This window comes from Anolis carolinensis, chromosome 2 (assembly GCF_035594765.1).
Source record: "Anolis carolinensis isolate JA03-04 chromosome 2, rAnoCar3.1.pri, whole genome shotgun sequence".
NCBI lineage: Eukaryota > Metazoa > Chordata > Lepidosauria > Squamata > Dactyloidae > Anolis > Anolis carolinensis.
In genome coordinates, this window is record NC_085842.1 from 183,280,094 (window position 1) to 183,303,697 (window position 23,604).

The 23,604-nt window shown below is 44.4% G+C and overlaps 1 protein-coding gene and 1 long non-coding RNA gene across 5 annotated transcripts in view; one reads left to right on the top strand and one right to left on the bottom strand.

Moving 5' to 3' along the window:
* Positions 1-546: 546 nt before the first annotated feature.
* The window catches only part of plxnb3 (plexin B3), a 126,243-nt gene continuing 103,185 nt past the window's right edge, over positions 547-23,604 (top strand). The window contains exons 1-2 of one of the 3 annotated variants that reach the window (XM_008103870.3): positions 547-659; positions 18,101-18,182. In XM_008103870.3, coding sequence (XP_008102077.2) covers positions 18,147-18,182 — 36 coding nt within the window. In that variant the 5' untranslated portion in view covers positions 547-659; positions 18,101-18,146. Of the gene's footprint in view, positions 660-5,477; positions 5,576-17,879; positions 17,900-18,100; positions 18,183-23,604 lie in introns of those variants that run through there. The other 2 variants (XM_008103868.3, XM_062971262.1) reach the window with 2 other exon arrangements.
* Positions 4,551-18,187, bottom strand: LOC134296395 (uncharacterized). 2 transcript variants are annotated; one of them, XR_010003127.1, is made up of 3 exons: positions 18,076-18,187; positions 8,004-8,212; positions 4,551-5,825 (listed from the first exon to the last, which is right to left on the bottom strand). It is a non-coding gene; the product is annotated as an uncharacterized LOC134296395 (long non-coding RNA). The 2 variants fall into 2 exon arrangements; XR_010003126.1 differs by lacking the exon at positions 18,076-18,187 and adding an exon at positions 17,702-17,802.

Here is a 23,604-nt window from a genome sequence, read left to right on the forward strand (position 1 = left end):
GCCATCAGAGTGGTATCATCTGCATACCTAAGGTTGTTAATGTTTCTTTCAGCAATTTTAACTCTGGCCTTGCATTCCTCAAGCCGTGCACGTCGTATGATGTGTTGTGTATACAAGTTGAATAGGAAGAGTGAGAGGATACCGTCCTGCCGCACTCCTTTCCCAATCTTGAACCAGTCTGCTGTTCCGTGATCTGTTCTTACTGTGGCTACTTGGTCTTTATACAGATTTCTCAGGAGACAGACAAGGTGACTTGGTATCCCCATACCACCAAGAACATGCCATAGTTTATTATGATCCACACAGTCGAAGGTTTTAGAATAGTCAATAAAGCAGAAGCAGATGTTTTTCTGAAACTCCCTGGCTTCCTCCATTATCCAGCGGATATTGGGAATTTGGTTTCACGTTCCTCTGCCTTTTCTAAACCCAGCATTCCCAATTTGAGAGCATTCCCAGGACAGTGCGTGGCTGGCATTCCGGCCTCGGCCGGCAGGGGGCGCACGTGAGCCTTCGGGGAGGAGGCGCCGGGAATAGGCTGCGAGGAGCCGAGGAGAAAGAAGGGAGCCGCTCCGTTGTTGGCGGCGGTGCATTGTGGGCGAGCGGCGGAGAAGGCGAAGGAGGCAACGGAGGGCAGAGTTCTTCTCAACTTCTCCGGCCAGGTAAGGCTTTGTTTTTTTGGGGTGGTGGTGGCGCTCCTCGGTTTTCTTTCCTTGGAAGAAGAAGGGGACCGCCCTTCTCCAGGTCCCCACTTCTCTTTGATGCAATTCATGCTCAGATTTTGAGCTCCCCAAACAATCCCTGCACACTTTCGCCTTCCTTCTTTCTTTCCTTCCAAGGCTGCATCTCCACCTTCGAATGGATGCAGTTTGACACCGCTTTAACCGTGTTGGGATCGGAAAGTTTGGCAAGGTCTTTCTCCTTCTCTGCCTCGCCTAAACCACAATGTGATCCCATAGCATTGAGCCAGCCAAGGCACTGCAAGTGGTGTCAAACTGCATCAACTCTGTAGTGTAGATGCACCCCTTGCAGAACTACAACTCCCGGGTCCCATGGCATTGAGCCATGGCAGTTCAAATACAGTAGAGTCTCACTTATCAAAGCTAAACGGGCCGGCAGAATTTACGAATTTAGCACCAAAATATCACGATATGTTGAAAACATTGACTACAAAAATGGCTTGGATAATCCAGAGGCTTGGATAAGCGAGGCTCTACTGTATTCATTCTGTAATGTCAATGCACCCCTTGTAAAACTACAACTCCCGGGATCCCATAGCATCGAGCCATGGCAGTTCAAATAGTATCAAACTACAGTAGAGTCTCACTTATCCAACGCTCTGGATTATCCAATGCATTTTTGTAGTTAATGTTTTCAATACATTGTGATATTTGGTGCTAAATTTGTAAATACAGTAATTACTACATAGCATTACTGAGTATTGAACTACTTTTTCTGTCAAATTTGTTGTATAACATGATGTTTTGGTGCTTAATTTGTAAAATCATAACCTAATTTGATGTTTAATAGGCTTTTCCTTAATCCCTCCTTATTATCCAACATATTCACTTATCCAACATTCTGCCGGCCCGTTTATGTTGGATAAGTGAGACTCTACTGTATATTAATTCTGTAGTGTAGATGCACCCCTTGTAAAACTACAACTCCTGGGATACCATAGCATTGAGCCATTGCAGTTCACATAGTATCAAACTATATTAATTCTGTAGTGTAGATGCACCCCTTGTAAAACTACAATTCCCACGGTCCCATAGGATTGAGCCATGGCTGTTCAAATAGTTTCATACAGTATCAATAATGCAGTGTAGATACATCCCTTGTAAAACTACAACTCCCGGGATCCCATAGCATTGAGCCATTGCAGTTCACATAGTATCAAAGTGTATTAATTCTGTAGTGTAGATGCACCCCTTGTAAAACTACAACTCCCAGAATCCCATAGTATTGAATGATAGCAGTTCAAGTGGTGTCAGACTATATTAACTCTGCAGTGTGGATGCACCCCTTGTAAAACTACAACTCCCACAATCCCATAGCATTGAGTCATAGTAGTACAATGGTGTCAGACTGTGTTAACTCTGCTGTGTACATGCTCCACTGGTAAAACTACAACTTCTGGGATCTCATAGCATTGAGCCATAGCAGTTCAAGTGGTATCAAACTGCATCAACTGAACAGTTTAAAGCTACAGTATCCCATAGCATTGAGCCATGGTCGTTCAAGTGGTGTCAAACTGCATCAACTCTGCAGTGTAGATGCACCCCTTGCAGAACTAAAACTTTCCCCACTTTACTATTTATTTGTTCCTTCTTCAATCTTTTGTACCCCCTCTTTCCCCAATTCCTTCTCTTCCTTGCCTCCTCCCCCCTTCCGTGGACTTCTCCCCGTTTCCCCTCTTTTTTAAAAACCTCAGCACATATCTTGACCTCTCAACAGATAGAATGGAAGTACCTTGGATCAGTGGGAGCGCCTGAGTTTTGAGATCTTGCTGGTGTGCGCCTCCAAGCCCTTTGAGACCTCTGGCCACAGGGTTTTCTTGGGAAGAAGAGGTTTGCTCTTTCCCTCTCTGAGGCTGAGAGAGTGTGACTGGCCCAAGGGTCAGTCAGTGGGCTTCCATGGGACAAGTGGAATTCAAATCCTGGTCTCCAGAGAAAGCTCTAAGACTCATGATTTTGAGGGTCGAAGGAAAGTGATGTGGGGCAGGATGGGGTAGATCTTTGGATGCTTTGTGTGAGTTTTGCTTGGCTTGGCTTGTCTGGGAGGATCTGAGAACAAGCCCTGGGAAACAGGTGCCTGGGAAACTGGGTGTGGAGGTGGAAAGGCTGTGATTATGCTTTTGAAAGACTGGGAAGGGGGTGTGTGGGTGAATCCTGGGTGCGGAAGGGTGTGTTCCGGTTTGGAAACTCACCTTCCCTAGTATGCCTGTAATTTCACTTCAGAATGAAAGGATGCCGTTTGACACCACTTGAATTTCCATGGCTCAATGCTATGGGATCCTGAGAAGTTTAGTTTCACAGCTGAATAAAACCCCACATTTTCTGCTTTGAACTGGAATATATGGCAGTGTGGATACAGATAACCCAGTTTAAAGCAGATATTGTGGGATTTTCTGCCTTGATATCCTGGATTATATACAGTAGAGTCTCACTTATCTAAGCTGAACAGGCTAGCACAAGCTTGGATAAGCGAATATCTTGGATAATAAGGAGGGATTAAGGAAAAGCATATTAAACATCAAATTAGGTTATGATTTTACAAATTAAGCACCAAAACTTCATGTTATACAACAAATTGGACAGAAAAAGTAGTTCAATACGCAGTAATGTTATGTTGCAATTACTGTATTGACGAATTTAGCACCAACATATCACGATATATTGAAAACATTGACTACAAAAATGGCTTGGATTATCCAGAGGCTTGGATAAGCGAGGCTTGGATAAGTGAGACTCTACTGTATATGGCTGCGTGGAAGGACCCAAGGTCTTTAGTCTTCTCTGCCAAAGAGTGTTGATGCTCCTCAAGGCAACAAGACTCCAGAACACCATAGTATCGAGCCTCAGCAGTTAAAGTAGAGTCAAACTGTTAATTATACAGTGTAGATGCCTCCTAAGACTGCGGGCCCCTCCACACAGCCCTATATCCCAGAATATCAAAGCAGAAAATCCCACAATATCTGCTTTGGACTGGGTTATCTGAGTCCACACTGCTATATATTCCAGTTCAAAGCAGAAAATGGGGGATTTTGTTCAGCTGTGTGGAAGGGGCCTGAGAGAATGTGACTTGACCAAATCAACTGTTTGGTTTCCAGGGCTGAGTGGGGATTTGAACCAAAGCAATACAGTAAAACTGATCCTACTGAGCCCCAGAGTTGCTTGGCAGATCCTGACACCATCCCCAAAAAACCCTTTCATAGGATACAGCTACACTGTAGAAGTAATGCAGTTTGAACTTTTTGAATGCCATAGTCCACGCCATGGAATCCAGGGAGTTGTAGTTTTACAAGTCCTTTACCCTTCTCTGCCAAGGAGTGCTCACTGATCTATGACTCCCAAGAAAGTCTATAGCAGGGCCCCCCAAACTAAGGTCCATGGGCCAGATACGGCCCTCCAAGGTCATTTACCTGGCCCCCGCCCTCAGTTTTAGACTTAAAAGTAAATGTAAATTAAGTTAAGTCCAGTTGTGTCCGACTCTGGGGGTTGGTGCTCATCCCCATTTCTAAGCCGAAGAGCCGACGTTGTCCGTAGACACTTCCAAGGTCATGTGGTCAGCATGACTGCATGGAACGTCGTTACCTTCCCGCTGGAGCGGTACCTATTTATTGATCTACTCACATTTACATGTTTTTGAACTGCAAGGTTGGCAGAAGCTGGAGCTAACAGTGGGTGCTCACTCCACTCCCCGGATTTGAACCTGGGACCTTTCTGTCTGCAAGTTCAACAGCTCAGCGCTTTAACACACTGAGCCACCGGAGGCTCCATGTTTTAGACTTAGGCTCATCCAAAGTCTGAAATGACATAAAGGCACACAACAACAATTCTAATTTATTTATTTATTTATTTATTTGCAGTACAGTAGAGTCTCACTTATCCAACACTCGCTTATCCAACATTCTGGATTATCCAATACATTTTTGTAGTCAAAGATTTCAATACATCGTGATATTTTGGTGCTAAATTCGTAAATACAGTAATTACTACATAACATTACTGCGTATTGAACTACTTTTTTCTGTCAAATTTGTTGTATAACATGATGTTTTGGTGCTTAATTTGTAAAATCCTAACCTAATTTGATGTTTAATAGGCTTTTCCTTAATCCCTCCTTATTATCCAACATATTCACTTATCCAACATTCTTCCGGCCCGTTTATGTTGGATAAGTAAGACTCTACTGTATTTATATTCCGCTCTTCTCACCCCGAAGGGGACTCAGGGTCGATCACAATGTACACTTACATATCAAACATTCAATGCCATATGAGCATAGAGACAGAGACAGAGCCGGAGACACAGAGGCAATTTAACATTCTCCAGCTTCCAGCTTATTGAGGGTATGCTCTATTCTGGCCACAAGAGGGAACAGCTGCTTCATCATCCACTGTGACACCGAGTCCTTGATGGATACTTCCTCATTTCTCCTTCCAAACGTTGCTGGATGATTTTTATGGTGTCATAAATTAGTTAAATTAGCCTCCCCGCATAAGTGGTACCTAAATTTTCTACTTCATAGATGTAACTATCTTTCGGGTTGCTTAGGTCAACAATGCGCAGGGCTATTTTTTAATGGTCAGGTGCTCACTCCGACACGGGCCGGCTTCGAAGTCATGACCTCTTGATCATAGTGATTTATTGCAGCTGGCTACTAACCAGCTGCGCCACAGCCCGGCCCTTCACTAATTAATTTGGTTTACTTTCAGGTGGGAAAGGAGGGAGATTCCCAGTTTATTTCTATTTACCCCACTTCCTGCCTAGAAACATCAGAGAACTGAAAGTTGAATCAGTGTGAATTTGAGGAAGGGCAAAATGAGCTCCTCCTTAAAAGTCAGTTTGCTCAGGTTAGTCGGGGCTGTTCCTCTAACTGGGTGCGGATGGGGGCATGAGTGATCTTTCCCTGGGGTTTAATTTGTGGTAGAACCGATTTCTGGTCTCTGTTTTCACTGCTGGGGATGAAGGGTCCCAGAGGAAGTGCAGAGTTCGTTTCTTTTATTACTGTTGAACTACAGAAGGAACCCAGGCACAAAGAATAAGGCAGAAGCACTGTCAGGTCAGACGCTGTGTTTCCAGGCAGACTTGAGCTTCGTCACCCTGAAATAAAATTAACAATAAGTACGGAACAAATTCACAAAAAGCACAAATCTGTTTTTTCTCAGCAGAAAATGTCATAGTTCAAACAGGCAGGAGAAGAAAGATTTTGTTGTCCATAAGGCAGTGATAAAGCATGTAAATTAGATTCAGAAGGGTCCTGGATTCATTTTGCAGAAACATTTGGGAAAGTCCCCTGTCCAGAAATATAGAAAGCTTCCTCCTAGTGAACACATAGACCAGGGGTATGGTGGAGCCAGGGGTGCATTTTCTACACTATAGAATTAATGCAGTTTTAAACCATTTTCACTGCCATGTGGGCTTGCCTTTGAAGACTGTTTGGAAGCTTTAAGTCAGGGGTCCCCAAACTAAGACACATGCAGCACATCAAAGTCATTTATCTGGCTCCCGCTGCGGCAGGTCCCTCCCTCCGTCACCCGGTTCGCGCCTTCCAAAGCTTTGTTTATTTATAATGGTATTTTAATTATTATTTAATTAATTATTAAGAGGTGCTTTGCTAGTGTTTTTGGTGCAAAAAGGGCAGAAGGGGGTTGGGACTAAATAGCACAAGGGGTCTCTTCCAACTCTCTTTGTTGTTGTTGCTGTTGTTGTTATTATTATTATTATTGGCACAAAGATATATTATAACATAGCAAATGAGATCTATATGCTGGATTTTGAATCACAAAATCACAAGTCGAATGCTTCCCAAGCATTTACGACTCTGTGATTTTTTATTATTATTATTTTATTATGACATCAAACAACATAGATATGCTGGATTTCATATCACAAAATCACAAGTCGAACACTTCCCAAGTGTCTAGGACTGTGTGATGTATTTTCGGATGATGCGTGCAGATCCCAGCAGGGTGGCCTTTTGCAGTTGGCAGATCGTGATTTTGTCAATGTCTATTGTTTCCAAATGCCAGCTGAGATCTTTTGGCACGGCCCATCACCACCGGGACCACCTGCACTGGTTTCTGCCAGAGTCTTTGAAGTTCAATCTTGAAGTCCTGATAGCGGCTGAGGTTATTATTATTATTATTATTAACAACATTGAGGCTGAGTGGCCATCTGTCAGGGGTGCTTTGTTTGTGCTTTTGGTGCACAAAGGCAGAAGGGGGTTGAACTAAATGGCCCAAGGGGTCTATTTCAACCCTCTTTATGATGATGATGATGATGATATTATTATTATTACTATTATTATTAACATTGAGGCTGTATTTGTTCTCATTTTGGTTTTTTTACTTCAAAATAAGATACAGTAGAATCCCGGTAGTCCGAGTTAAATGGGCGGACCTCAACTCGGTCAACCGGATAACTCGGATTACCAGGCGGGACGCAGGCTGGATCGGAAGGTGCTGCAAACGCCTCCCGATCCAGCCCTCGTCCCCACGGAGAGACCTCCCCGCGCAACGAAGGGGCTCTCCCTCCCTTTGGCGGAGGCCTAGAGCCAGGGAAGTGACTCCCGCTTCCCTGGCTTCAAGCCTTCGCCAAAGGAAGAAAGCCCCTTCGTTCGGCGGGTGGGTTAACGGGGAGGGTCGCAAAAGCCCTCCCCGTTCACCCACCCACCCGCCCGCCCGTGCCTCGGCTCCTTCGTCACGCCGGGGCGGCAGCAGTGTGGCAAAGGAGTCGGACGTGCGTGTTGCTAGGTAGATAGCAAGCTACCTAGCAACACGGACGGGGCGCTCGCCCCTTGGGAGGTGCCCCCTGCGTGTTGCTAGGTAGCTTACTATCTACCTAGCAACACGCAGGGGCCACCTCCCAAGGGGCGAGCGCCCCGTGCATGTTTCTAGGTAGCTTGCTATCTACCTAGCAACACGCCTCCCCGTTCACCTGCTTGGATTGCACGGAGGCTCGAACGAGCAGGGCTCGAACGAGCGGGGTTTTACTGTATGTGCAGTGTGCATATGAATTTGTTCATAGTTTTTTTAAAAACTATAGTCTGGCACTCCAAGGGTCTGAGAGACTGTGAACTGGCCCCCAGTTTTAAAAGTTTGGGGACCCCTGCTTTAAGTAGTCCAGTGGGCGGCAGCCAGATTGCTAAATGAAGCAACATACAAGGTGCACACAACTCTCCTGTTGCGCCAGCTCCACTGGCTGCCAGTCTGCTACCGAGTACTATTCAAAGTGCTGGCTTTAGCCTATAAAGCCCTGAACGGTTCCAGCCCAGCTTACCTGTCTGAACCTATCTCCCTCTGTGAACCAGGACGGATGTTAAGATTTTTTGAAGAGGCCCTGCTCTCCGTCCCACCTTCTTCAGAGGTGCAGCTGGTGGGGATGAGAGACAGGGTCTTCTGGGTGGTGGCCCCTCAACTGTGGAGCTCCCTTCCTAGCGATGTGAGATGAGCCTCCTCGCTCCTGGCATTTAGAAAACAAGTAAGATCCTGGCATTGGAACCAGGCATTTGAAGATTAGCTACAATGCAATAGACAGCTGTGAATTAATCTGACTGTAACTGGAATGGCTCATGGACTCTGATTATGGGCAGTGTGGTTGTTTTAATTGCTGTTTTAAATCCTGTTTTAATTAATTGAATTTATATGTTATTGTTTTATGTTTAACGATTTAATTTTTAAAGTATAATTGGTTGCATTTATATTTTGATGTGGCATCAAATTGTGCCTACCGTGTTTCCCCGAAAATAAGACAGTGTCTTATATTAATTTTTGCTCCCAAAGATGCTCTGGGTCTTATTTTCAGGAGATGTCTTATTTTTCCATGAAGAAGAATTCACATTTATTGTTGAACAAAAAAAAAAAAAGAAGAACATTGATTATATACTGTACAGTAGTTGTCATCACAAACCAGCATAACCAGACAAACTGTGAATCCTATCAATAATTTCTTGTTACTATCATTATTTCCATGTATAACAATCTATGGTACGTATGTTTACCGATCCTGCATGCTGTAATGTTCTGTTTGTTGGCATGCTTCCAAACAAAAACTTTGCTAGATCTTACTTTCGGGGGAGGCCTTATATTTAGCAATTCAGCAAAACCTCTACTAGGTCTTATTTTCTGGGGATGTCTTATTTTAGGGGAAACAGGGTAGTTGTAATCCGCTCTGAGTCCCCCTTGGAATGATATAGGGCGGGATAGAAATATGGTAAATAAATAAATGGGTTCTTGGGGGTTGTAGTTAGGAAAGGCACCATCACTCTTTGGCAGAAAAGGTAAAGATTTTGTAAATCTACAACTCCCATTATTCCATAGTATTGAGTCATTGCATTGCCCCAGTGGCACAGTGGGTTAAACCGCTGAGTTGCTGAACTTGCTGACCGAAAGGTCAGCGATTTGAATCTGGGGAGCGGGGTGAGATCCCGCTATTAGCCCCAGCTTCTGCCAACCTAGCCGTTCGAAAACATGCAAATGTGGGTAGATCAATAGGTACCGCTCCGGCGGGAAGGTAATGGCACTTCATGCAGTCATGCAGGCCACATGACCTTGGAGATGTCTATGGAAAACGCCAGCTCTTTGGCTTAGAAATGGAGATGAGCACCAACCCCAAGAGTCGGACACGACTAAGCTTAATGTCAGGGGAAAACCTTTAACTTTACCTATTGAATCATAATAATGAAGTGTTGTCAAGCCACATTAATTCTACAGTGAAGATGTATCCCAGGACTCAAAGGATCACAGTGCCAGGACCTCTTCCCATGCAGGAAAAGAATCTTCCCTATTCCCCAAAGTGATTTAATATTCACTTTTAAGCATAGCTGCTTTATATTAATTTCCTTGATGCCTGGAAAAGAAATTCCTGGGCAGGTAGGTAGAGTGGGTGAGCTTAGTAATCAGACAGTGAACAAAAGGAGAAAACTTAAACCCCTAAAATAAATGGGGCACCGTACCTGGCGTCATTCATGCTGACGTCAGTGTCACAACCTGATTCACCTGCCCTTCTCCTTTAATACATTGTTTTTATTAAATTAAATTATTAAATTATGCAGATATTTCAGACAGATTACACATACACCCAAGCATAAAATGATAGTATAAATGACAGGTTGAGCATCTTGTATCCAGAATTCCAAAATACTCCAAAATTGGCCCCATGGTAGTTGAGATGGTGATACATTCACTTTCTGATTCTTCACAAAATTATTACAAAGATTGTATGCATTTCCTGTCAGGCTGTGTGTATAAGATATGGAACATTGATGACTTTTGTGTTTAGACCTGGGTGCCATCTCTCATGATACATATGCAAATACAGGTATTCCAAAATCTGGAACACTTACAGTCCCGAACATTTTTTTTATAAGGGACACTCAGCCTCGACTAGCAGCGACGCAGAACAAAGAAGGGTGAGTGGTAGGACACAAGCAATCTGTTGACAGCACCACGCCCACCCACCATTTGCTGAGTTTAGGGAATTGCCTTGCTGGAAAACCCATGCTGGTTTTGCCCTTCCCTCCTTCTAGTTCTCCCCCGCCTGCTGAGCCTGTTGTGGTTTGGGGAGAGGATATCTAAATGGATATGCTAAATGGTACCAAGGCAGCTTTTTCCCCTCAGTGCAGTGCAGCTGCAGTTATAACAGAGTAAGCAGACATGCGTTTCTGCCCAAGCTTGGGAAAATCACTGTTTGGGACTACAACTTCCAGAATTGCCTTGCCAGCCAATATGATTTGCTTTCGTAAATACTGGTGGGGTTTTTTTCCTGGGCAACAGTGTGTGGTATTGGTACTGACAGTGACTCTGTGTGTATTCAATAATAATTAAAAAGGTAAAGGTTTCCCCTGACGTTAAGTCCAGTCATGTCTGACTCTGGGGGTTGGTGCTCATCTCCATTTCTAAGCCGAAGAACCGGTGTTCTCCGTAGACATCTCCAAGGTCATGTGGCCGGCATGACTGCATGGAGCGCCATTACCTTCCCGCCGGAGCGGTACCTATTGATCTACTCACGTTGGCATGTTTTCGAACTGCTAGGTTGGCAGGAGCTGGAGCTAATAATATAATAATACAATATCCCTATATAATAGTAATAGTAATAATAACAACTTTATTTATATCCCACCACATCTCCCAAACGGCCTCGAAGCAGCTTACAAGACATCACATATTAGTGCTATAACACACAAAATACAAATACAGTAGAGTCTCACTTATCCAACATGAACGGGCCGGCAGAATGTTGGATAAGTGAATATGTTGGATAATAAGGAGGCACTATGGAGAAGCCTATTAAACATCAAATTAGGTTATGATTTTACAAATTAAGCACCAAAACATCATGTTATAAAACAAATTTGACAGAAAAAGTAGTTCAATACGCAGTAATGCTATGTAATAATTACTGTATTTACGAATTTAGCACCAAAATATCATGATGTATTGAAAACACTGACTACAAAAATGTGTTGGATAATCCAGAATGTAATACAAATAATAAATATATAAAATATATATCTGCATGGAATGTTTTTCTGGACAACACATTGTTTTTCTGAACTTTGTATGGATACATGAAACTGCAAATAATAGCATACCCTATTGAAATGAATGACTTCTAGTCCAATAATATAATAGAAAATGTCTAAACAGGTGAGACTTTGTTGTTTAGGGCTTTCATGGCCTGAATCACTGGGTTGTTGTGCATTTTCCGGGCTGTTTGGCCATGTTCCAGAAGTATTCTCCCCTGACGTTTCACCCATATCTATGGCAGGCATCCTCAGAGGTTGTCAGGAGAGAATGCTTCTGGAACATGGCCATATAGCCCGGAAAATGCACAATAACCCAAGTGATATTTTGTTGGGAGAAATGAAAATATGGGTTCTTATCCTATGGATATGGGAATCAGACTGTATATCAACTCTTTCCAAACTATGTATCATGGTACGTTAGTGTCACCTGCAGTGTGTAGGTGTGTTCTTGGAATATAATGAAACATCTCGTCTGTGTGAAACAAGCAATAAATCATATACAGTAGAGTTTCATTTATCCAACATTCGCTTATCCAATGTTCTGGATTATCCAACGCATTTTTGTAGGCAATGTTTTCAATACATCGTGATATTTTGGTGCTAAATTCGTAGATACAGTAATTACTACATACTGGGTACTAAGCTACTTTTTCTGTCAAATTTGTTGTATAACATGATGTTTTGGTGCTTAATTTGTAAAATCATAACTTAATTTGATGTTCAATAGGCTTCTCCTTAATCTCTCCTTATTATCCAACATATTTGCTTATCCAACGATCTGCCGGCCCGTTTATGTTGGATAAGTGAGACTCTACTGTATTTTAGAAAATATAAATGAAATGTTTTTGTGAGCTATGTTGTGTCCCCATACATTTCATTATTACAGTTTATGTTTGTGTTGTATCATTTATAATGGGTTTGTTTAACCTCCAGTTTGCCAGCAAAACTGAATTTCTGTGTTGTGAAAGGATACATGTCTAAAAAAAGTGTGTCACCAACATGAAATGTTTGGAAAGCTCTGCCTTAGAAAGGCTGTATTTTGTTGGGATAAATGAAAATGTGGGCTCCAGTCCTGTGGATATAGAAATCATGCTGTATATGGTTATAGGAGAACTCACAGGGCAGGCTGTCATGTGTCAGTCTGCAGGTGAAATGGGAGTCTCTCCTCACTCTTGGATTTCTTGATGTTGACTCCAAACAAAGCCCAACAGGCTTGGCTACCATCAGTCACATAGCGTTTGAGTTGACAATAACTATGTGCTGATTACTTCACCTTTTAAAAGGTTTGGAGTGTATTTAATTTGCTCTGTGTGGGAGGGAAGAGGAGCAAAACAGATGTCATACTATGCTTTTTTCTCTGCCCAGAGACTTGAGCCAGTGGCTTAAGTAGTGCATTGGGATGGGTTGTTGCGGGGAGGCCTGGATTTACCAAGAACTCAGGATCACATGATTCTAATCCGGTGGCAGCATCCTTCTCTTCTTCTGCTCCTCCTCCCTTCACACAGTGTTGTCAGGGATGGAGAAGGATTAGTGCCTGTCTTCCCTTAATGGGACTGTTTACCAGAGGCAAGCAAATAGTGCTTAATGTCTGCCTGGATTATATAACAAACACAATGCTTATCTCCCAGTCTCTCTTGCCTCCATACAGTTTGTCCTGCTTGGGACTTGGTGGGGTGGGATGGGTGGAGGAAGAACTATGCTGTGTGATTCCCTTACAGTTGTGGGGTCTCTTCTCGTGGATTGATATTCTTTTGGTTGTGGGAATGTTTGATTGTGCAAATTCTTCCATTTGTTTATCCGTCTCTCTCACACTGAAACATCCTCCACAACCACACTCCCTTTTTGTAGTCTCCTACAGTGACTTCCAGCCCCACTTGCTGCTGGTGTGATGTATGTGTGAGATTATCAGAGGCTGCCCACGCTTTTGATTCTTGTGGGCACCAGTGGTGCTGGGTTGGCTTTTCCACTGTGTTGCTTGCAGCCCAGCGCGGCAACCGGTGCCAGGTACATTGCGGGCAAAGCGAGAGCCGGCTTTCTCACGGAAGCAGGTGTGTTTGCAGAGCCTGAGGGTGGTGTAAGCAAGAAACCTGTGGGCAGTGCGTTGAGAAGCAGTGGATCCCACTCTGAATAATAATGGTAGGTTATTGTTGGTGTGTATTTCTGTACCTGTTGCTGGATGCCAACTTGCTGGATTGAGATGCAAAGATATGCTGAATTTAATGGGGTAATGCTGGGGAGAGTTATGCAGATCCTGAAGTGTGAGAAATTTAGAAACAGAAGTGGGTCGTGGCATGGTACCAACGCCCCCATTTTGGCTATGGTCCCTTCACGTCTGGCCCACATTTTTGCTGGTGTCTCATTTCACTTCACGCTCTGACTTGCTTTGACGCCTTCTTTGAATTCTCTGCATGTTTTCCTACCCCAGAACTTGTTACCTTGGAAGGAGCTCAAAGCCCCATTGATTTCCTCCTGTACCACCGGCTGCTTTCCCTGCCCTCCTCCGTTCTCTTTTCAACCCCTCTTGGTAGATAAGCCTTTGTCGGGTTTACAGATCCATAGGTTGGAATGGAGGGGGAGAGAAAGATGCCAGGTTACTCCACCTGCCAGTGTTGGGGCTTCCCAATAGATTGCGGCTGGGTTTTGGTCCTTGTGGGGTTAAACAGGCTAGGGAAGGACACCCAGAGCCAGAATCTCTCATTATCCCTTGGACTGTTATCAGAGGTGGCTCTTTCCCTGCCCCCTACCCTGAGCCGGACAAAGGGGGCATTCAGAAGCCCCTGGACTGGCATGGCTCTCCCTACGCCTGTTTCCCGCTGTGGGGGCGGCTGGGCTGGGTGCCCGCCAAGGAACTGCAGCTACTTCATGACCCTGACACCTCCCCAGCCTCTGTCTCTTCTCATTGAGGGGGGCACAGATAACTTCGGAGCTCAGAAGTAGGTATTGTTGGGGTAGAGAAAGATGGATGAGTTTAGCATGAGGTTTTGTCTGTAACAGACTTGCATACTTGCCCTTATTCCTAACTTTACAGGGATGGGAAGGTAGGTGGGATTAAATATGCTGGAATCTAGTTTTCTTGGTAGGACTAGATGAATCAACACCTAAAAACTAGGGGTGTCAAACTCATTTTTATCAAGGAGCCCATGGTGGCGCAATGGGTTAAAGCCTTGTGCCGTCTGGACTGCTGACTTGATAGTTGTGTTGCTGACCTGAAGGTTGCCAGTTCAAATCCGGGGAGAGTGTGGTTGAGCTCCCTCTGTCAGCTCCAGCTCCCCGTGAGGGGACATGAAAAGAAGCCTCCTACAAGGATGGCAAAACATCAAAACATCTGGACGTCTCTTGGGCAACTCGCATCAACACTGGTGTAATGATAACGGGAGTTGTAGACCAGCATCTGGAGGGCCACATAAAATGACATGCTAGTCCAGATTCAGTCTTGAGTTTGACACGTATATATTAAACTTTTGATTGTTCGTTCTCTCTCTCTCTCTCTCTCTCTCTCTCTCTCTCTCTCTCTGTGTGTGTGTGTGTGTAGCTATACACACATACAGTCTTCATTGCATATTTGCTGGAGTTAGGAATATGCAACCTGAGAGAACATTTCTCTAAGGTCAAGTTATACAAGTTCCTGAAGAGGTGTTCTCTCTAAGAATCTCTGGATCCCCCAACATAACTCTATAATCAACTTTTGGCAGTAGTTGATCATAGAATCACACTGGAGAACTGAGGTTCCTGGAGAGAATATTTTAATAAAATCCACATAATTCAAACCTGCAGAAGTCAAATCTGTAAGAATGGAAGGTCGACTGTATATTTACATATACACACAGTATGTTTACTTTCTGCCCCTCTGTTTCTAGCCTCATCCCTAATTCTTGCCACCGCCCCCTTTGCTGGCAACAATATTAATCTTGCTCCCACTCCCATATGGGAAATGCTGTGCCTATCTCTGCTCATGCCAAATGCCCCAGATTCTTTGGCTTTTTGCATAGAAGGGTCGATGGGACTTTAATGGAATTGCTAGTGTTGGGAGGATATAATAATAGTGTGGAAGAGGGCTGTTTCCAGGGATTGAGGTTGGAGGAAAGGTGTTAGCACGGATTAGCCGGACAGCTGCAGATTGACGCTGAGTCCCATCATCTGCCAAGCCCACAGAGGCCTTGGAGCATAGTCAGCTCAAAGACTGTTTAGAGTTTGCGCAGTCAGGCCTGCTATCACTCATGTTTCTGAACAGAGCTTAGGAAAATGACTCTTTTAGATTCCCCAAACTCTCAAGTTGCATTACCAGTTATAGTCCAAAAACAGTAATGGTTCCAAGCTGGGCTTCAGAATCAGTTCCAACATGAGAAAACTGCATGGTGGTAGCAAGATTAGAAATTAAGGAGTCTTTCCACATCCTCTGATTGTAACACAGTAAATCCACTTGAACTGACATGTGTAACTTGAGTTTGACAGGGCGTCTTGTTGTGTGCCCTCACAATGTATGGCAACTCTAAGGTGAATCTATTGCAGGGTTTTCTTGGCAAGATTTGTTCAGAGGACTTTTGCCTTTGCTTTCCACTGGGGCGGTGAGAGAGTGATTTATCCAAGGTCACCCAGTGGGTCACTATGGCCAAGATTCAAATCTTGTACTCGGAATCAGACCAGTACACCATCTCTTCCCCAATTTATATTTTGTTGTTAATTCATTCAGTCGCTTCTGACTCTTCATGACCTCATGGACCAGCCCATGCCAGAGCTCCCTGTCGGCCGTGACCACCCCCAGCTTCTTCAAGGTCAAGTCAGTCACTTCAATGATACCATTCATCCATCTTGCCCTTGGTTGGTCCCTCTTCCTTTTTTCCTTCCCTTTTTCCCCAACATCATTGTCTTCTTCAAGTTTTCCTTTCTTCACATGATGTGACCAAAGTACATCATCTTTGCCTCTAATATCCTTCCCTCCAATGAGTATGGAGTATGAACTGGTTGGATCGTCTCAGGATTTTCCTCCAACACCACAGTTCAAAAGCATCTATCTTCCTTCGCTCAGCCTTCCTTATGGTCATCAATTTGTAGATCTTTGTATACCACAGATTGTTATTCTGGCAAAGTGAAATCATAGTGCTTTGGTTCTGTAGTGTGAACGGGTCCCACATCTGTGAGACCCAACAAATGGGGAAGTCCTGTTCAAAATAGCCAGGATCTTCCTCCAGTAGGCTTTGTGAGCGAGAATTTTGCCATAGATTGGACCTTGGTATGCATTACCCTGTTTCCCCGAAAATAAGACATCCCCTGAAAATAAGACGTAGTAAAGGTTTTGCTGAATTGCTAAATATAAGGCCTCCCCTGAAACTAAGACCAGCAAAGTTTTTGTTTGAAAGCATGCCCGCCAAACAGAACACCAGAGCATGCAGAATTGGTCAATATACGTACCATAGATAGTTGTACAGTAGAATCTCACTTATCTAACATAAACGGGCCGGCAGAACGTTGGATAAGCGCATATGTTGGATAATAAGGAGGGATTAAGGAAAAGCCTATTAAACATCAAATTACATTATGATTTTACAAATTAAGCACCAAAACATCATGCTATACAACAAATTGGACAGAAAAAGTAGTTCAATATGCAGTAATGCTATGTAGTAATTACTGTATTTACGAATTTAGCACCAAAATATCACAATGTATTGAAAACATTGACTACAAAAATGTGTTGGATAATCCAGAACATTGGATAAGCAAGTGTTGGATAAGTGAGATTCTACTGTACATGGAAATAATGGTAGTAATAAGAAATTCTTGATGGGATTCACAGTTTGTCTGGTTATGCTAGTTTGTGATGACAACCACTGTACTGTACAGTATATAATAAATGTTCATTTTTTTTGTTCAACAATAAATTTGAATTCTTCTTCATGGAAAAATAAGACATCCCCTGAAAATAAGATCTAGTGCATCTTTGGGAGTAAAAATTAATATAAGACACTGTCTTATTTTCGGGGAAACACGGTAGGAGCAGTGCCACAGAAGACATGCATTTTTTCTTAATCGTGTCAGAAGCAACTTGAGAACATCCTGCAAGTCGCTTCTGGTGCATGCACACACATGCACACACACATTGCAATAAACTCGAGCACTAAATTTTAGGAGACTAAACCAGGAGGAAAGCCGAAACGCCTAGACAATTAGCAAGGTTTTGAAAACAAACTTCAAATTTGGGAATGAGTTTGTAAATTGGTTGTGTTTTGCATTTTGACTTGTTTTTGCCTTGCTTAAAAATGCCTTGCACTCCAAAACTCAAATATGGAGTTGAAAAGTGCCCCCTGAAGTCCCAGGAAACCAGGCACGATCACACCCACATTTCTGTCCGTCTCTTTTGCATTCTGTCCCTTCCATTAATCAATAACTCCATGCAAACAAATTACAAGGGCTTCTTCTGTTCCCCGCCCTGGGGCGAGACACAAGTCCTGACCTGTCCATTTCTCCTGCTGCTTCAGCCTCTGTCCCGACACCCGTCTGATCAGCTGATGCCCTGGCTTGCTTGCAATAGCTGCCTTCTTCTTTCTCCTCTCTCTCTGGCAGTGGCCTTCATTCTTCACCCACTACCCCCCCATTCCCTCCACCCCGTGTTCATTTTCTCTGGGGTGCCAGGGTCATGTGTCTCAATGCTGTGAGAGCTCTATTGCTGTGGGATAAAGGGCCCCTTTAGCCCCCGTGTGGCTCTGTGATGGCACAGCCGAGAGGGGAACAGTGGGGGCTTTGATGGGAGGGGGACGCTGATCACAGCAGCCATTGATACAGCCTTGAATTGCCATCTAACCCCAGCCCCCCTCCATATCAACTCACACGCTGCCTTATCGCTTTCTTCTAGGGATGTCCGCGGAGCCCTACGGCTGCTGCCACTGCCTGACGTTACCATGCGGGAGCTGAAATGTTCTCAGCGTGGCCAGCGGGTAAGTGCAGGGAAGTGATACGTGCGTGGGACCAAAATGGGATTTAACGGTGGAGATCAGAGCCTGTCAGCAGTTGGAACTCCTGAGTCTGAATCCGATCATGGTCCCAAATAGAGGAGAATGACTGAATTCATGAAACTTACATACGTTGTGGGGCTACCCAGTTGTCATTTAATTAGTGAGTGTATTCTAGTTTGGACTAACAGTGGGATTTCAGTCCAGGATTCTTTCTCTGGGAGGAAAAAGGTGGGCTGTATATGTTATGAAGTAAAGTTAGTATTGGAAAGATCCAGTTCTTTTGGGTAACATCTTTCTCTGTCAGGTACTACAGTAGAGTTTCACTTATCGAAGCCTCGCTTATCCAAGCCTCTGGATAATCCAAGCCATTTTTGTAGTCAATGTTTTCAATATATCGTGATATTTTGGTGCTAAATTCATAAATATAGTAATTGCAACATAACATTACTGCGTATTGAATTACTTTTTCTGTCAAATCTGTTGTATAACATGAAGTTTTGGTGCTTAATTTGTAAAATCATAACCTAATTTGATGTTTAATAGCCTTTTCCTTAATCCCTCCTTATTATCCAAGATATTTGCTTATCCAAGCTTCTGTCGGCCCGTTTAGCTTGGATAAGTGAGACTCTATTGTATTTGCAAATATTGTGATTCAAATGTTAGTATCACATAATACTGAAGCATACATTTTGGTAACATTCTGGGACTTCTATCTGTGTGTCCATGTGTGTATCTGACTCTCATTAACCACATATAATTTCCAGTATGCAGACAATATTACTTCAGGGTTTATTTCTTCTCGGACTTTGTGATCCCCCTGTAACTATAATTTTGTAATGAAAAAGCATCTGGATGATTCAAAAGCTCACACATGTTGTGAGGCTTTTATTTAGCTGAGACACTAACAAAGATATTTGAATTCTTTTTTTCTTCTGACAACTAACCCTGCTTTAGGTTGCTTCCATGCTGAGAGAGTATATTTGGAACTGGCATCCCGCACACACATATGTTTTCATTCCCCTGGAAATGTATGTGCGAGAGGGGTGCCTTTTGTCTCCTTCGCAGCCCCACCCCTTTGCCATTGTCTGTGAATGCGTCTCGTGCACCTTCCCCAGGGAGGTGTGTGTTTGTATGAAGGAGTGTGTGTGTATATATATGATGGTGCTGTTACTATGCTGCTGCCTCTGCTCCCTTCCAGCTGTGGCCAGAAGGCAAGAAATGGGGGCAGGGTCTCCTGTAAGCTCCTGTGGTCCCTGGCTTCCTGCCTGCCCATCCACCCCCACCTGATACTGAGTGGTGGGTGTTCGGGTGGCGGAGAAGCAGAGGAGAGGCAGGAGCTTTGATTTCCAGCCAGGATGTTTGCGTGTCTGGATTCTTCTTCCCTTCTAGTAGGCAGATGGTTGCATTTGCTGGGTGATGAGATAGGAAAGGGTTTGGTAGTATTGGGGGTGGGTGGGTAAGAATTCAAGAGTGCCCTTCTACTAGAGCAGTGGGGGTGAGGCATAAAACACCTTCACATCTGTGTGTTTCGGCAACAGCTGGGCCAAGGGAATTGGAGCAAAGATGGGGGGAGGTTGTCCTTTCTCCCTCTCTCTTAAGTGCTCTCTTCCTGTTGGTATCTGTCTGTCTGACCCACAGGGAGAAGGGAGCAAACCTTGAAAATTTGCACTTCTTTGTTGGAAGGGTGCAAATGTGGCAAAGTAAACTTTGTCTGTGTTGGTAATACGCTCTGTGTCCCTCAACTGATGTTGTTAAACCTGTTAAAAAGGGATATTTCTTATTTCCGGTTGGTATGTAATTTATTTCAAAATACTACTACTACATGGAAGATATGATCAATATTAAATTCCAAGGATCACACACCCAGACCCTCTCGCCTTCCCTTGAGGGAAGAGTTTGGGTGTTTCTGCAGTTCGTACCTTAGTAGGTCATTCAAAATACACAAATGCAAATTTCCTAAAAGCATCAGGTCCTGTCTGGTCTTGGAAGCTAAGCAGGGTTAGCTCTGGTTAGTTCTTGGATGAGAGACTGCCAACAAAGATCCGCTGCTGTAGGCTATATTTCAGAGCAAGGCTCTGGCGAAACCACCTCTAAGTATTCCTTGCCTACGGAAACCATGGGTCTTTTTTCATGTCAGGAGCGACTTGAGAAACTGCAAGTCACCTCTGGTGTAAGCAGGCATGTAGCCAGTGGGGGGGGGGCTTGAGGGGCTTCAGCCCCCCCCCCCCAAATTCTCAGGGTGGTCCGCGAGAAGGCCTTACATTTATTATTTAAACTATGTTTATTCATATCATGATCTGATCACCATGTTCAATATACCCCATATGCATGGGGGTATTGGGATAACGATACAAAAGGTTTGCTAGGGTAGACCCTCTCCCGCTCAGACTCAGCCCCCCCCCCCCGAACCAAAATCCCCCCCCCCCTCCCAAAACAAAATCCTGGCTATGGGCCTGGTTGTAAGAGAATTGGCCATCTTCAAGGATGTTGCCCAGGGGACGCCTGGATGTTTGACCATCCTGTGGCAGGCTTCAGTCATAATAATAATAACAACAATAATAATAACGACAACAACAACAACTTTATTTTTATATCCCTCCTCCATCTCCCCGAAGAGATTTGGGGCAGCTCACATGGGGACAAGCCCGAACATCACAGTTAAAATATAGCATAGGATTCATAAAAACAACATCATAATAAACAAAATAGGCAGCACACAAAATAACACAGTATAAACACCATCAAGCCAAACACTGGTCTGAATAATAAACAGTTCTGAGGGGCGTAGCAGGACTAGTGCAATTCAGTTGCAAGGACAGGGCTCATAGATAAAGTGCAGGAGTCATATGATGAAATTGCGGGTGGGGGGCAATGTAAGATGGAGCCCTATATCTTTCCTAAAGTGCAAGGGTTAGACTTAGGTCATGGCCAGGCCAAACTTATCTGGCTAATCAAAAGCACAGTGGAACAGCCAGGTTTTGAGATCTTTAGGAAAGGTGGACAGGGTGGGCACAAGTCTAATCTCCCTGGGGAGAGAGTTCTAGAGCTTGGGGGGGGGGGGGGCACTGAGAAGGCCCTCTCCCTTATCCCCCTCAGCCGCGCTTGTGATGGAGGTGGGAGCAAGAGGAGAGCCTCCCCAGCCAATCTTAGGGATTGTGCAGGTTCGTAGGAGAAGATGCGGTCATGAAGGTAGGCAGGTCCTGAACCTGTTTAGGGCTTTATAGGCGATAACCTGCACCTTGAATTGGGACCGGAAACTTATTGGCAGCCAAAGGAGCTGTTCAAACAGGGGGTTGACCGCTCCCTGTAATTCGCTCCAGTTAGTAACCTGGCCACATGTTCTCATGTCCCTGAATGAGAAGCTGGAGCTGACAGATGGGAGCTCACCCTGCTCCCCGGATTCAGACTGCCAACCTTTCAGTCAGCAGTCCTGCCAGTAAAAGGATTTAACCCATTGTGCCATCGGGGGCATAATAAGTCCACAAGCAATTTGAAGGCACTTACATACACACAGTAAGAATAGAAATGGGGCTAGACGGGAGGGTACTTGGGGAAGAGGATAAAACAAAGAGTTTATCCAGTCACTGCCTGATTTTGATGGGGAAGTTCTGGTTCTGTCTGCTACTGTTAAAAGCCTTGGGGTTGTGTTGGACTCATCGCTGACGATGGAGGCCCAGATCACTGCCATAAGTAAGCAGACCTTTTTTCATCTTCGCCAGGCAAGGAAATTGGCATCCTACCTTTCGACAGAAGCATTGGCCAGGGTAATCCATGCAACAGTCACCACTAGGTTGGATTATTGTAATGCCTTATACGCCGGCCTTCCAAAGACAAAAACCCAGAAGATCCGAATGGTCCAAAATGCGGCGGCCAGGCTGCTAGCGGGGTCATGTATAAGATCCCATATTACACCGATTCTGAAACAACTGCATTGGCTACCAATAGAACATCGGATCTCTTACAAGATACTGATCCTGACATTTAAAGCTTGAAATGGTCAAGGACCATTATATCTTAGGGACCGCCTCATTCCTTTTTTTCATCAATGGTCACCTTGATCCTCCCAGGAAAATCTCCTATACGTACTGGGCCCTAGGGAGGTACACCTGGAAGCTACAAGGCGTAGAGCCTTTTTGACCTTTTCCAATTCTGTGGAACTCATTGCCTCCATATGTTAGAGCAATGTCGGAGTTGCGACCTTTTGTAAAAGCGCTCAAGACTTGGCTGTTCGGTTGTACATTTAAGTAAATCAGAACTAATTTGCCAAATAGTCACTGTTGAATGTTTTTATGTTGAATGTTTTTATATTGTGGAGTGATATTTTAAATTGTAAGTTGCTCGGAGCATTCTGGTGGAGAGCGACTAATTAAGAAATAAAGTGAAGTGAAGTGAAATAAGAGACTATGAACAGCATACAGAAGAGTTCTGGCTGTGAATGATTTTCAGTGTTCCACTCTGCAGTGCAAAACTAGTAGGTAAAAGTAAAGGTTTTCCCCTGACATTAAGTCTGGTGTCCAAATCTGGGGTGTGGTGCTCATCTCTATTTCTAAGCCGAAGAGCTGGCGTTGTCCGTAGACACCTCCAAGGTCATGTGCCTGACATGACTGAATGGAGCACCGTTACCTTCCTGCTGGAGCGGTACCTATTGATCTACTCACATTTGCATGCTTTTGAACTGCTAGGTTGGCAGAAGCTGGGGCTAACAGCAGGAGCTCACCCCACTCCCCTGATTTGAACCGCTGACCTTTTGGTTGGCAAGTTCAGCAGCTCATCGGTTTAACAAGCTGCGCCACCGGGGGCTCCTCTACTGACAGTAGAAGGGGAAAATTCATGCATGAGGGCTATGTCCTCAACCCCACCCCACCCCCCCACCACCACCACCACCATTAGCTATATTCCTAGGCTGAAGGCAGAATAAGGGCTGGGCAGTGAAACTGGGATCATCTGTGTGCCATTCATGCCCCCACCAGCCACTCTCTCCTGCTGTGTCTGGCGGGTGTCTGAGCTGTGACCTCTCTGAGAGAGGGGGGTTAATCCCTATGGGACGTGGGCTTAATCGGCCTTCTCTGGGCTTCTAAATCCCAGCCGGGTGTTGGAAAGGGGGAGGCTAGTGCTCATGTCCAAGGTGAAAGCGGCTTGAGAGAGTGCTGCCCCTCCTTCCAGTTGGACTGAGGGGATGCTATCATCTTCCTTCCTCTCCTTTCAGGACCGTCCCTGCCTATGATAGAGGATAGAGTGGACCACTTCTGGTAGCACCGTGAAGGAGAGGCTATGCTAAGGCAGGGATTTATTCCTTTTTCCCAGTAATATTGTTACTAATTTTTAATTGTTTCAATCCTCCCAACCCCACCACCCAACACATATTTACTCTATATCTTTAACCATGAGCACAGCTTTCTTATTT